We start from the raw sequence: 15,000 nt of genomic DNA, 5'->3' as shown, positions 1-15,000 counted from the left end.
TATATATATATATACATATACATATATATATATATATATATATATATATATATATATATATATATATACATATATACATATATATATATATATATATATATATATATATATATATATATATATATATATATATATATATATATATACATATACATATATATATATATATATATATATATATATATATATATATATATATATATATATATACATACATATATATATATATATATATATATATATATATATATACATATATATATATATATACATATATATATATATATATATATATATACATATATATATATATATATATATATATATATATATATATATATATATATATATATATATATATATATATACATATATATATATATATACATATATATATATATATATATATATATATATATATATATATATATATATACATATATATATATATATATATATATATATATATACATATATATATATATATATATATATATATATATATATATATATATATATATATATATATATATATACATATATATATATATATACATATATATACATATATATATATATATATATATATATATATATATATACATATATATATATATATATATATATATATATATATATATACATATATATATATATATATATATACATATATATATATATATATATATATATATATATATATATATATATATATATATATATATATATATATATATATATATATATATATATATATATATATATATATATATATATATATATATACATATATATATACATATATATATATATATATATATATATATATACATATATATATATATATATATATATATATATATATATATATATATATATATATATATATATATATATATATATATATATATATATATACATATATATATATATATATATATATATATATATATATACATATATTATCCCTGTGTGTCGTAACAGGCGACCAGGGTTGCGTCAGGAAGGGCATCCGGCGTAAAACATGTGCCAAATCACTATGCGGATCGGATGATCCGCTGTGGCGACCCCTAACGGGAGCAGCCGAAAGGAGAAGAAGAAGAAGATATACATATATATATACATATATATATATATACATATATATATATACATATATATATATACATATATATATATATATATATATATATATATATATATATATGTATATATGTGTGTGGAGCCATCTCCGCCAGGCTGAACAGTTCATACGTTTTGTATCCCACTGATAGGCCAGACCTGGGTCAAAATCTAATCAACTTTTATTTTTATTTATCCATCAAATTTTAGCATAATTCATCCACAACTTTTTGAGATATTCTGCTGTCTATAGTTTTTGGTCCCATCTCTCTATGGTGAAGAATCACTTTCAAAATTAAAGTATCCAGATCTTCACCAACTTAGGGTGCATCAAACGCCCCATTTTTTGCGAAAGTTTGAAAAACAAAACGGTGATAGGACAGATGTGTTTGAATACATGAAAAAACATTTCTCATTTTTTTTCAGAATTTTCGGTCATCATCTTGGGGGTCCACATCGGGGTCAAAGTTCAGGCACATAGCTCCTGCGCATTTTTCAGAATAAGTGTTATTTTTCACTGTATAGTGATCAAAATTTGTGTCTGGTGGTGAAATAATTCTGACATATCAATGTACTGCTCCTTTGGTCATGTTTGTAACATGGTTGGCTTGTAATTTGTTGGCACAGTTTCCCGGAAAATGGTATTTTTCCCGGAAATTGTGTTTTCCCATAGAATTTGACACGTGACAGATCATTAATGTAAAAGTTTGGACGATTTTCCAAGATGATTTGACTTCTCTGGTGATAATTATTGCATACTACTGAGTGATGAGTGCAGAAACACTGCCTGCATTATCAGTTCTAGTGGTTAGTTGAAAGGACTAGAGTGATGCTGGCACGCTCTCGTACTTTGTCCCTCGTACTGGCGTGAATACGCGAAATCTCACTATAACTAATCATTATATCTTTTAGAAAGGAATCTCATATGGAAATTAGCCGAGACGGCCCAGTCTTCAGACTCAAAGGAAAGATTGTTGCAGAGGACGCGAATATCACAGGGACGAGATTACCAACAAAGGAACAAGTCATTCGATGCTTCAAGTATCATCAGGACCTTGCATGCAATCACAATTACACAAAAGCCGCTATCACGAAAATAGTACTTGGAAAATTAGAACCTTTTTATGAAAAAGGACATATCCCAATGATCGCACCTAAAAGTGCGTCTGACAAAATAATTAAATTAGTTAGTACCAATGCTAAGCTACGAGAAATACCGAAATCGAGACGCTCATCTGGAACTGGAAAGGTTAGAGAAAGGATAGATAAGGAATTAGAAGATTTGAAAAAAACATTCGTTTTATGGCCGAAAAATGTAGAGCAACTGATTACGAATGAAGAGGATAAAGCCTTCCTACAATCTATGATGAGTGACCGTGTGGCAAGTTTCGGATGCAAGGACAATATTTTAAAGAAGAAGACAGAGAAAATCCATGAAGAAGCAAAGTTATCCGAAGTAAGAGCTAGAAAATGAACTGAAGAAGTGGATAAACTATTACAGACGGTTTTTTTTTTTTTTTTTGTATACCTTGGTCGAGGCTCGTATGAGAGCTAACACACAACTCACAGCAAGGAGGCATGAGACAAGAGGGGTGGGAGTGGAAGGGACAAAACAGTGGGGAACAGACACATTAGGTGAACTGTGGAAGGGAGAGGAATGGGGATGGGACGGGGAACATGGCGAAGAGAAGATGGACATTACAGGGACTTTCAGGAAGGAAAGCAGGGGAATTGAAGGAAGTGGGCTTGGGTGGATTATCGGGGGTAGAAAAGATTGAGGATTTGGATGGGGGAAGATAAGAGGTGGTCGTGAACAGCTGTTTTCGGTTGAGTTTGGGAGCAGCACAGATGAGGATCAAGAAGATACTGATACTGATGTTGAACTACATCCATCATCAACTTCTGATACTGGTCACAGGACAAATGATATTGTGAACATAAGTAGACACAGAAGGAGTCAAACTGGAACGACGATCCATGTTCCCCCAAATATCCTCAGCAGTCCACGCCGAGTATCGCTGGCCACAAGACTAGGAATGATGCCAGCAGACCAGGCCCAGTTTACGGAAACTTTGGTTGCTGAGTGCTCTGGTGATGTGAAGAAAATAAATACTTCCTATTCTAGCGCTGATAGGGCTCGACTGTTTGTCAATAAAGAAATCGTGAAAGATATAAAAGAGCATTGGATTCCCCCTTCAAAAGCCTCTATTCACTGGGACGGTAAAATAATGAAACCACTTGAAGGGCAGTACAGAAAGGGGACAGAATGACTTGCAATAGCTGTAGGGGATTTAACAGATGTAAAACTCCTGGGAACACCGTTCTACCACACTGGTGGTGCACGTGGCGCTGGTGAGATTGTAAGTACGATGGTAATGGAACAGCTACAGTCTTGGGGATGTGTAAACAATTCGATTGATATGGTGTTTGATACTACCTCGGCCAAAACGGGCCATAAAGGTGCAGCTTGCATAGCTATTCAACAAGCGTTGGATAAACCCTTCTTTTGGTTGGCTTGCCGCCATCACATTGGCGAATTAATCATTAGACACATTTTTACTGATCTCAAAATTGAAGCATCGAAGTCGCCGGATATCAGTGTTTTTCCAGATTTCAAAAGCATTTCGAAGCTGTACCCCACAGCGGTGAAATAAGCTTGAAAACTTTAGATCTTGATAAATTCAGCGTGGAGAATTCAGCCCTCACATGACTGGAGAGCAGGAGTACTGAATGTCACTGCGACCATACAGTCCTACCAGCGAGACGACTATAGAGAGTTCGCTAGATTAGTGGAGATGTATCTTGGTCAGTACGGACCACAAGTGGACTTCCAGTTTCATGGAGCAATGCACCGTGCCCGATGGATAGCAAAGGTCATTTATTGTCTAAAGCAGGGGTTGGGAACGTGTGGCTCGCGAGCCAGGTATGGCTCTTTTGATGATTGCATCTGGCTCGCAGATAAAATTGGAGTTTGAAACTTGGAAAGCCCAATATTTTTCGCAGAAGCTTTACCTATAGTTTGAATGGTGTCGTGCTTCATTCACGTGCAGGGCTGAACTTGGCAGAAGGAGAGAAGAAAAAACACCTCCGAATTGTCTGAAGCGGTTTTTGTTTCGTCCAGTCATGCGGCCGACGCGAGTCGTGATTTCGGTTCCTCCAATGACGTGCCGCCGCCGAGACGCGTCACGGAATTCATCTAGACCAATCACGCGCCACCGCTGAGGCGACTCGTGATTTCGGTTCCTCCAATGACGTGCCGCCGCCGAGACGCGTCACGGAATTCATCTCGACCAATCACGCGCCACCGCTGAGGCGACAGCATCCCAGAGTTGGCCGGCCGCGCCGCACCTCTCGAGTATGTCAGCCCGTGGGCAGGCCAGCCAGACTCACTTGGGTCAACATCTCCCTCTCTCTCATTTGCTCAAAGCTAACCCTTCGACGAAGATGGCGAAAATAAAAAAAGATGAGGAGTATCGTACATTTCAGGACGAATGGGCCGAAGAATTCGCCTTTGTGGAGAGAGCAGGTTCTGTGGTGTGTCTAATTTGCAATGACAAAATTGCATCGATGAAACGGTCGAATATAAAGCGGTACTTCAACACGCGCCATGCTACCTTTGCATCAAAATACCCTGTGGGAGACAGCAGAAAGAAAGCGTGCCAAGAGCTACTGAGCAGGGTGCAAGCCAGCCAGCAGCAACTCCGCGTATGGACCCAGCAAGGTGACTATAATTCCGCCAGCTTTGCTGGATCTTTAGCAATAGTGAGGAACGGAAAACCATTCACAGATGGCGAGTATGCAAAAACGTTCATGCTGGATGTCGCCAATGAACTTTTTGATGATCTTCCGAACAAAGACAAGATAATCAAACGGATACAAGACATGCCTCTGTCGGCAAGAGCAAGTGGAGGAAACGAAATGATGGCAAACCAAGTGGAGGAAACGCAAGTGAAGGACATAAATACAGCGCCGTTCTTTTCCCTGGCTTTGGATGAGTCAACAGACGTAAGCCATTTGTCGCAGTTCAGTGTGATTGCAAGATATGCTGCTGGTGATACACTGCGCGAAGAAAGTCTTGCTGTTCTGCCAATAAAAGGGTCCACAAGAGGTGAGTATTTATTCAAGTCTTTCATGGAGTTCGCTCAAGAAAAAAATCTACGAATGGATAAACTTATCTCGGTGTGTACTGATGGTGCTCCGTGTATGGTGGGGAAAAACAAAGGATTTGTGGCGCTTCTCCGTGAACATGAAAATAGACCCATCCTAAGTTTCCATTGCATTCTACACCAGGAGGCACTTTGTGCTCAGATGTGTGATGGACAGCTTGGTGAAGTGATGTCGCTGGTCATTCGTGTGATCAACTTTATTGTTGCCCGAGCGTTAAATGCTCGCCAGTTTAAAACACTGCTGGATGAAGTTGGAAATAACTATCACGGTCTGCTTTTGCACAGCAATGTGCGTTGGTTGTCAAGAGGGAAGGTGCTTAGCCGTTTTGCGGCTTGCCTGAACGAAATCCGGACTTTCCTTGAAATGAAAGGGATTGAGCATTCTGAGCTAGCCGAAACTGAGTGGCTCCTCAAGTTTTACTATCTCGTGGATATGACTGAACATCTGAACGAGCTCAACGTGAAAATGCAAGGCATTGGAAATAGTGTTATCCCTTCAACAAGCCGTGTTTGCTTTTGAAAACAAGCTGGAGCTCTTTATCATGGATCTTGAAACAGGTCGTTTACTACATTTTGAAAAACTGAGACAATTTAAAGATGCATGCACAGCAAGTGAGCCCACTCAAAACTTTGATCTCCACCAGTTAGCTGGCTTCACATCCAGTCTCCTACAGTCATTCAAAGCACGCTTTGGAGAATTTCGTGAGCACACTCGTCTTTTTAAGTTCATCACCCATCCAAACGAGTGTTCACTGAACACAGCCGACCTGAGTTACATTCCTGGTGTCTCCGTCAGAGATTTTGAAGCAGAAGTGGCTGACCTGAAGGTCTCAGACATGTGGGTGAATAAGTTCAAGTCACTGAATGAAGATTTGGAAAGAATCGCACAACAGAAAGCAGAGTTGGCGAGCAAGCACATGTGGACAGAAATGAAAAAAACTTCAACCCGAAGACGAGCTGATTATCAAAACTTGGAACGCGCTTCCTGTCACATACCTCACACTGCAGCGTGTGAGTATTGCTGTATTGACCTTGTTTGGATCTACGTATGCATGTGAGCAGTCATTCTCACATCTTAAAAACATCAAGTCCAACCTACGATCACGTCTAACGGATGAAAGCCTCAACGCTTGCATGAAGCTTAACCTCACCAAGTACCAACCAGACTACAAAGCCATCAGCAAATCCATGCATCACCAGAAGTCCCATTAATGGTGAGTATTATAACAACATTATTTAAAAGAATAAATTCAGAGGCTTATTATACTCACATTTAGTTGAATTCAGTCTTAAAATATATTATATGGCTCTCACAAATAGATTTCCAAATATTTTGCTTTAATGGCTCTCTGAGTCAAAAATGTTCCCGACCCCTGGTCTAAAGATTGCTATGTTAGAAACTCAAATTTCTCCTCTACTTCCTACTGCAGTTATCACAACATGGCACCAGGTACCCAAGATAATAAGATTCTGCGACTTTGCAACACCGATTTATTTCAAATGGTGGAACTCTTGCCCGAGAGCTCTTGATGCGACAAACAACGATTTGTGTCTGTATAAAGATCTCATACGCTATGGATCTGTGGACCCCGAGGTTTCTGCATCCGCTATCAAAGCTCTACAGCGTCATCTTTGGTACTTAACAGCTGAGGTGTGCCCTTAGCCTTATTCAGTGAGGATGTTCCAAGTGCAGAGAAGCGTCGACTGGCTGACCGTATCATCTCTGTCAAGCCTGATATATGCCTATTGGGCGCTTTGGTACAGACTTCGGAAAGCCTCACTTCCCCAAGGACATTCACTTGACATCTAGCCAATCTGCCTTTGTCTCAGTTGATTCTTGGTTTGTGTTCCGATAACTTGAACTGGACGATTCATTCTTAATGTATGAAGTGAGTGAGTGGGCAACACTTCCAGCCGATGTGGATTTAAAATCTAAAACCAAAGCACTCAATGTAACTAATCATGCGGCTGAACGTCTAATAAAATTCAGAACGGACTGTCTCGGTGTAGCTAGGTCTGAAGAATACTTTCAGAATGTGCAACAAGTCTCCGAGAATGACAGGAAAGAGAATCCGAATCTCTGGAAACGCTTGAAACTTGATCATTAATGATATTATATGAGTACCTTGATATGAATACACATAATTCTGGGTAATAAAGCTGTGAAATTGACAGCACTGAGGCATTTGTTACTATGTTGTTGTTTTTTTCTGGGAAAATCACCAGTTTCTCGCTTCTCCGGCAAATTTCCCGGAAAATTTGATTGGCTCTATATCACTGGAACATCAACAAAGGTGCAGTACATCAATATGTCAGAATTATTTCACCACCAGATACAAGTTTTGATCACTATACAGTGAAAAATAACGCTTATTTTGAAAAATGCGCAGGAGCTGCGTGCCTGAACTTTGACCCCGATGTGGACCCCTAAGATGATGACCGAAAATTCTGAAAAAAATTCAGAAATGTTTTTTCATGTATTCGAACATATCTGTCCTATCGCCGTTATGTTTTTCAAACTTTCGCAAAAAAGGGGGCATTTCATGCACACATACCAACATCTAATCAATTTGTCCTCGTCACGCACCCAACCTATCCATCAAGTTTCGTTCAAATCGTCCATAACTTTTTGAGATATCTTGCTCACAGACAGACAGACAGGCAGACAGGGGTGAAAACATAACCTCCATCCACCTTTGATGATGGAGGTAATAAATAAAAACATGCAGATTAAAATTAAAAAGTAAAGTTTAAAAGACATTTCTTTCTGATTAATTTCTCCAATCGAATACATAAACAGTAAAAGTCAGGTGCAGAGATGAAAATCGGAATTAAATCAAAAGCAATTTAAAAGTACTTCATCTTAATCATTATAATGCACAGTTAATCCTTCAAAGAGGAAAAAATATGCATTCTAGTTTGGAAACAATGAGCATCAGCAGCAAGGAAGGACAAGGAACCAAATCCGGCTTAATCTGGAAACAGCTCCCACAAGTTGTGACCGAGATATTAAAACTCATAGATTTTGTGGCTCAAATGGCATTGGAAGGAGGTAAAAAAAAGTCTTTATGCTCGGATTCAAGATATCAAACCGCAAAAAAAAAAAACCTGGTGTGATCAAGGAAGATTAGTCATAAGGATCATATCGAATTTCTGGAGGTCTGTGTCATTGGTAGTGGAACAGTTAATATCTGCCAATTCATTTGCACCTTGGAAAGGTTAAGGTTTTTTTTCCCAACATTCCACTTGCTGTGTGCTTAAAAGCATTAAATCATATGATTACTTCATCTATGCCGCAGGTGAGTAGATTAAATTTTTTAAAAACCAAACAAAAAAACCTCATTTGTTCTCCAACAGCCCAATTATTTTCATCTTCTTTTGTGGGATCAACTGGGGAAAGCTTTTAGGCCAAGGCCTTCACGAACTGTTTAGCCAGATCCGACATTCATGTAGCAACCTTTGTATCGGTAGTTTAAAATATTGTTGTGGTTGAGGAAATTCGCAAACCACTATTCAGGTCCCGTAGGTGAGATATCTCTGTAAGTACATGTGTAGTTAGCCCCAAACCCGTTGTTTAGACGGAATAAATGAGATTCATTCGGGCTGCGACCCTTTAAGATAGCCGTTTTTCTGTTCTATCTTTATTTTGAACCAACCACGTCTCAACCTCCATCACACAACAACCACCAACTGCAATTCCGCTTCACAACAACAACGCCAACAGCCACGACCTTTACCTTCACAACTCGCTCTCGCAAACATCGCATTACCACCATTCCAAGCATCACCGTGGCCAGGGACCGCCACTTTAGACCCTCCACCACCTTCGCCTCTCCTTCTGCGGCCATTCCCGCACCACTTGTGAACGCTGAGCGTCAGGCTGTCCTGGCCTCGTACAGGGCGCGCGCTGAGCCGCGGGTACAAAGAGCGGCCTTTCCGAGGGGAAGTCGGATCAGGAATGATATACGCCCACTTCTGTTCCGTCCTATCAGCAAGCGCGGGGCGATTTGGCCCCGCCTCCAGGCGCGTCGGAGTAGAATCGATATATGCAAATTCGAGGATCAGGGGAGGTTCACGCCCACTTTTCCTCCGTCCAATGGGCGAGCGTGGCTCCGCCCCCGAGCTCATCCTGATCCGGAAATTTGCATATGGGTTCTCCTGCCGTACTATAAAGCGCCGAGCGCGGGGCGAATTCAGTCAGTTTTGGGCTCGGGCAAGTTGGAGAGGTGTGGCGGCGGCGGAGTGTGGCAGCAGCAGTCAAGACGGGTCTGGAGGAGAGTCAGTCTGTCGGGGTTCAGAGTCTGTCGGGGAGCTGCAGAGAGGGGAAGCCGGGAACGCGGTCGAGGTCGCAGTGGAGTCGCTCGTCGCGGGACCCAAGCAAGCCAGCTATCCTCTTTCCCCAGAGCATTAACAATTCCCCCCTTCCCCCCCCGCTGAGATAGTGCGGAAAGGGGGCCTCGTTCCCACCCCATTCCAAGCAGTGCCAACGAAACCCGCGGAGGAGCGTGGTGTCGGGGCACCGCCGCCACATTTGCGGCTCATCACAAGACGGGTAGGCTCCACCCGGTCTCGCGCCACAGGCCCCGTCTGTCCCCTTGTCGTTGAGGGTGGCCCCTTTTCTTTTGCTTTTGAGTATATGTGTTGTCGGCGCCGTCTGTAAGTAAAACTGTGTAAGTGTTGCCGTGTGCTCGCGTAGTCGGTAGTAGATCTGCATTGTTGTGTTTCTTTTGCAATTGCTTTTGGTGCATAATTGTTGTAATTGTATATGTGTGCTATCCGTGTGCCGCGGAATAAATGTGCCTTATGTTGAACTGTTTTTCCCGTTTCGCTTCGTCTTTTCTTTAATTGAATCTCCATCTTACTTCACGTAAAGGGTTGGTAGTGGGCTAAATACGCCCGATAATTAATCGGAACCGTCGAGGTTGACGATAACACCGCTCGGTTATCCCCATAGTACGGAACGGGTCGCTTAAAGTGGCCCGAGTCCGGAGTCGACCTGCGGCGAGGTGCGATCGCCTGGTCTACCCTCCGTGTGGGTACTTAGGTAGGTCGAATTTGGCCAACAACCTTATCCCACGCGGGGGGCCAATTGGCACGATCGTGGTGAGGCCGAAAGGCCCACCCGTGAACAGTTCCCGGCGTTAGTCCGAGAGGGTCACGACAAAATTGTCCGTCCGGTGGGCGACGTGCCACGATTCGAGTTACGTGGCCGCTCGCACGCCGGCGGGCGCGAATTCGCAACAATATTATAGCCATCTACTCTCAAAAAGGGGAAAACATTTAAATAAATCCCAAAGCTTGTCAGACATGCACTACTTCATCCTACTATTAATTTGCAATTGGTCACTGGCTTTGACACCAATGCAAATTTTTATTACAGACCATAGGCATCAAAAAGCTACACATATCGAACAAACAGTTTCAAATAGAGCACCTCACAGCCATTAGAGCATTTATTTTGCATCAGATATGTCAATAAATGTGAAATGTTGCTCCCAGTTTGCCGGATTGATGACAGAAGACACCATTTGCGCTTTTGCTGCCTTTATCCCTACCCTGTTCAGAATCCTGTGCGGGCACAGCCATGGCCGACTTACTCGTAATAAATATTGGGGGGGGGGGGGGGGGGAAATCACCACAAAATTAAACAAACATCCCACTTAGAATCCATTCATCCATTGGGACCATACTCTGTGCAGAGCATTGGTGCTGCCGAAGCAGTCTCCTTGGCTATGGGCGCAATCTTGGACGGGTAGCCACTCCGACACAGGATACCAGCAAGCTGACAATCGTTTTGCCGACTTCAGAAGGATGACAGGCAGAGAGTCAACCCCACCTGGTATTAATTCAACAGTAAAATGGGATTTGAACTCAGGATCCTCAGATCCCAAGCCCACCACCCTAACCATTAAGCCAACACTAGGCATCCACCTGGAATGAAGGACAAGAAGACACAGAGAATATTTATGTTACAATCTTTAGTCTTGTGAAAATAGTTTTACAAAGAAAAACCCATCAAGCAAATGAGCCTCATGTGGCAAAAAACAACAACCTACAAACAAACTGATAACATTCATGCAAAGTTATAATTTCTTTAAATCTCTCACTTACGATATTCCACTCTTCCACACAATAAATCAGGAGTAAGAAGGAGCAAATTAAATAATTGTCAGTTATTTAAAAAATATTCACAACAGCTGCAGCTTAGGTATTTTTTAACTACTGCATCATGTACAGAAGCAACAAAAATCCTCTACACAAATGTGGGGTATCGAATAGAATCATGATACATTCTGCACAATAAAAAGATGCATTCCATCTTCATTACAGTTTCTGATGATGTCATGTATATCAGCACCATTGTGCTTTATAAACAGCAGTTGGCACGGTTTGAAAAAGATTTAAACTAGTAAGGAACGAGTGGAAGAGGTGGTGTTTGGGGGAGGGGGGGAGGGTAGAAGTGTGGAACAATGAGGAATTGATAATAGAATAGACAAATCCAAAAAATATGGACAAAGTCTCTGATGAATTGGCATCCTAATACATCAACAGTTCCTAAACCACAGTATGTCCTGAATTTGATATGCCAGTCGCCTCTGGGCTAGCAGTTGTTCCTGGTCCGACTGCTTCATCCAGAAAGGTACGTAGAGCCATAAAATATCCCCGGCACTGCCACGTGCCATTGTGCGTCCCATCCGTGAAAGTGGCCAAACGCTTTAGCCTGGCTGGAGAAAGTTCCCAAAGCCGACGCATCATGGCCGGTGGAACGAGGGTGTCTGCCTCCCCTGAAACAAACAACGTTGGCTCGGAGCAGCGTCCAATCGTATCTGCAGACGAAAAAATATTTCGGAAGCAGAAGCGTGGCAGGCGGCCCAGAGGAAGGCCAGGGCAGAGTGCAGAAGCCATGTTGGGGATGCTGGTGAAGGTATTTTCCAGCAATAAGGCTGCGAGGCAGCCGGGGTGCTGGGAAGCAAGGTGTACGGCCACTGCACCACCCAAGGAACGTCCAAAGGCAATGATTCGTGAAGAATCGACATCTGGGCGGCCACGTGCATACGCAAGGGCAGCTGCAGCATCTGCATACAGGCCAGCCTCACCGGGAGTTCCTTCACTGCGTCCATATCCTCGATAGTCCAGTAAGAGGACAGACACTGCATAGCAAGAGTTGGGAAATTTATTGGAATATGCTAAAGGTAGCAAAAAAAAACAACAAACAAAAAAACAACATCTTGAGAAAAGATGTTCGCCAAGGAGAAACAATATCACCAAAGCTCTATCCAGCGACATTGGAAGATATTTACAAGAAAATGGATGGGGAGGACAAAGGTTTGAAGATTAATGGAGCTTACCTGTTACTATTTGCAGACATCATTGTATTTGCAACATATCCATGGCAATTACAGTCACAAATTCAGGAAATGCATGAACTTAGCATAAAATGGTTCTGAAAATGAACTTTAACAAAACAAAAGTAGTGTTTAACAAATAGACTTTTTCCAAGCCAGTTGCAGTAAATGGCATTAAATTGGTAAACAGTCAGGTATATTTGGGTCAATTAATATAATCAACTGAAAACCAAGTATGTGAATAAACAGAAAAACAAAAATGGGCTTGGGTGGAAAATTAAGTCAGACAGTGCATCAAAATAAACTACCTTTTTAGCTAGAGTAGAATTGAAGGGAACAAAATGGAAAGGGAGAGGAGAGGAGGAGATTGGGACCATACTCTGCACAGAGCATTGGTGCTGCTTAAGCAATCTGCTTGGATATTGGGCACAATCCTGTATGGGTCACCACTCCGACACAGGACACCAGCATGCTGGCACTCATTTTGCCGACCTCGGAAGGATGACTTGCAGAGTCAACTCCACCTGGTATTAATTCAACAGCTGAAGGAGATTTGAACCCTGGATCCGAGGATCCCAAGCCCACCACCCGAACCATTAAGCCAACACCAGGCATAAACTCAAGACTCAAATCTTAAGCCAGCCACCTTAACCGTTAAGCCAACAGCAAACTTAGTAGACAGTAGGTATGAGAGATTAAAATGTGGACAGAACGGGATGGGTTGGGAACACGGGATTTGGAGGCAAAAACAGTTATGACGTTCTGCCTTACTTGTATCTCAGGCAGAGTCTGCAGATATGTCATTTGAGGTGAGGGAGGAAGTGGCAGGGGAGCATTCATCAGAGAATAACTTGAGAAGGCATCACATTGACTTTGAATAAGCAGGCACAACCACCTTCCCACAGAATTCAGTGTACCAAGGCAGAGAAGATGGATAGGCTATCCGCACATGGGATGGGGTAATCCGAGGCACGATAGAAAGTTGGCTTTTGTGAAAGTATTCCTGAGTGGAATCAATGTCAGAGGCTGTGGAGATGGTAGTCCAATCCTATTGTGAGAGGGTATATTTCAGTTTCTGCCAGTTGGCCTGTTTTTTTATGCGGTTGAGGGTACTACCTCTCAAAAGCCAGAAATATGTGGGCTTAGACAAAAATGTGGTCAAAGGAGCCAAGACCAGCAGAGAAAAAGGAAAGATTGGATATAAAGTTATTTATAACCAGGTCCAGTAGTGAGAACATAACAGTTGCAGAAATCTGGGTTGGAAAGTTTACAGATTGCATCAATCCCAGAGTCACGGGAAGGCTACAATGCCATGACTGGTGGTTATAGAAATGATATCCGGCTGCAGGCACAATGCCAACCAAAATCACCACAAATGACGAATAGAGAGTTGAGATGAATGAATACGAGTTGATCCATGCTCGAAGAACTAGTGGTATTCGAGATTCGTCATGATATACCACCAAACAATGATTATGTGGTTGTGGAGTGGTATGCACAGGCAGAGGTATTCCAGAGGGCTGGAAGGTTCGTTGAATAGCTCGTCAAGGTTCGTTAGAGCAATTGACAATGAAGAATGGAGTTCTTGTGCAAAAGAAGGGTATGTAATGCCATTGAAAATAAATAAACCAAAATGGCATTTGGCTGTTCATGTCGTAATAATAGGTCATTGTTAGATCACAGAAATACTGGATTGGGTCTGAACGGCCAAAAAAAGAAGACCAAAAAGAAAACCTTGTGAGATAGCAAGATTAAATTTAGAAGTTTTCAGGAGCAAGTTGGATGAGACTTGCTAAAGACACATATTTGTGGAGTCTTGGGAGTCCTTCATCCAGCAGTGAATTGACAAAGGTTGATGATGATAATTGAAAGTGATAGTGGAATAGCCTATGCAATGAAAGCTCAATAAGGTCTTTTTCTTCTTCTTTTTTTTCCAGGCATGAGGCACTGTAGCAATGAATCTATATATTAATACTGAAGGACCAATTTTGTGCTTCTCCTCGCGGTCGCGTCACGTTTTTCTCGGGACTGTGACCTGGACTGAAAGAAACTTCGTACCTGTAAGAGTGCATCGCACATAGTGCCAATAGTCAACTTTCAACTCTGAAGCAGAATAAATAGTTTTCGTTTTACATTCGTTTACATGGCAACGTGTGACGTCACCGCTGAGAGGCATCAGGACGGCTGACGTCATTACGTCTGTCGTCGACAGACCGTTACCGCTGAGAGGTGTAATTCCACTCCTCAAAAATAGCGTCTGCAATGTAAAACCCTCTTCTGCACATGCTGACTACCTCAGAATGTGAATTTGACACAAAAAATGTAACAAGAAACATTGTATCTTCTATATATTAATACTGAAGGAC

General features: G+C 41.4%; 1 protein-coding gene across 1 annotated transcript in view; it reads right to left on the bottom strand.

The window, feature by feature from the left end:
* Nucleotides 1-11,249: 11,249 nt before the first annotated feature.
* ABHD13 (abhydrolase domain containing 13) overlaps nt 11,250-15,000 on the bottom strand; it is a 34,386-nt gene continuing 30,635 nt past the window's right edge. The window contains exon 3 of the mRNA XM_085864651.1: nt 11,250-12,439. Within this exon, the coding sequence (XP_085720777.1) occupies nt 11,844-12,439 (596 nt within the window). The 3' untranslated portion in view covers nt 11,250-11,843. The remainder of the gene's footprint in view (nt 12,440-15,000) is intronic.

This window comes from Eptatretus burgeri, chromosome 18, assembly GCF_056783735.1.
Source record: "Eptatretus burgeri isolate ZD-2024b chromosome 18, Ebu_testis_v1, whole genome shotgun sequence".
Taxonomy (NCBI): Eukaryota; Metazoa; Chordata; class Myxini; order Myxiniformes; family Myxinidae; genus Eptatretus; species Eptatretus burgeri.
Note: the sequence above shows the minus strand (reverse complement) of the source record. Positions and strands in the feature narration are given on the sequence as shown.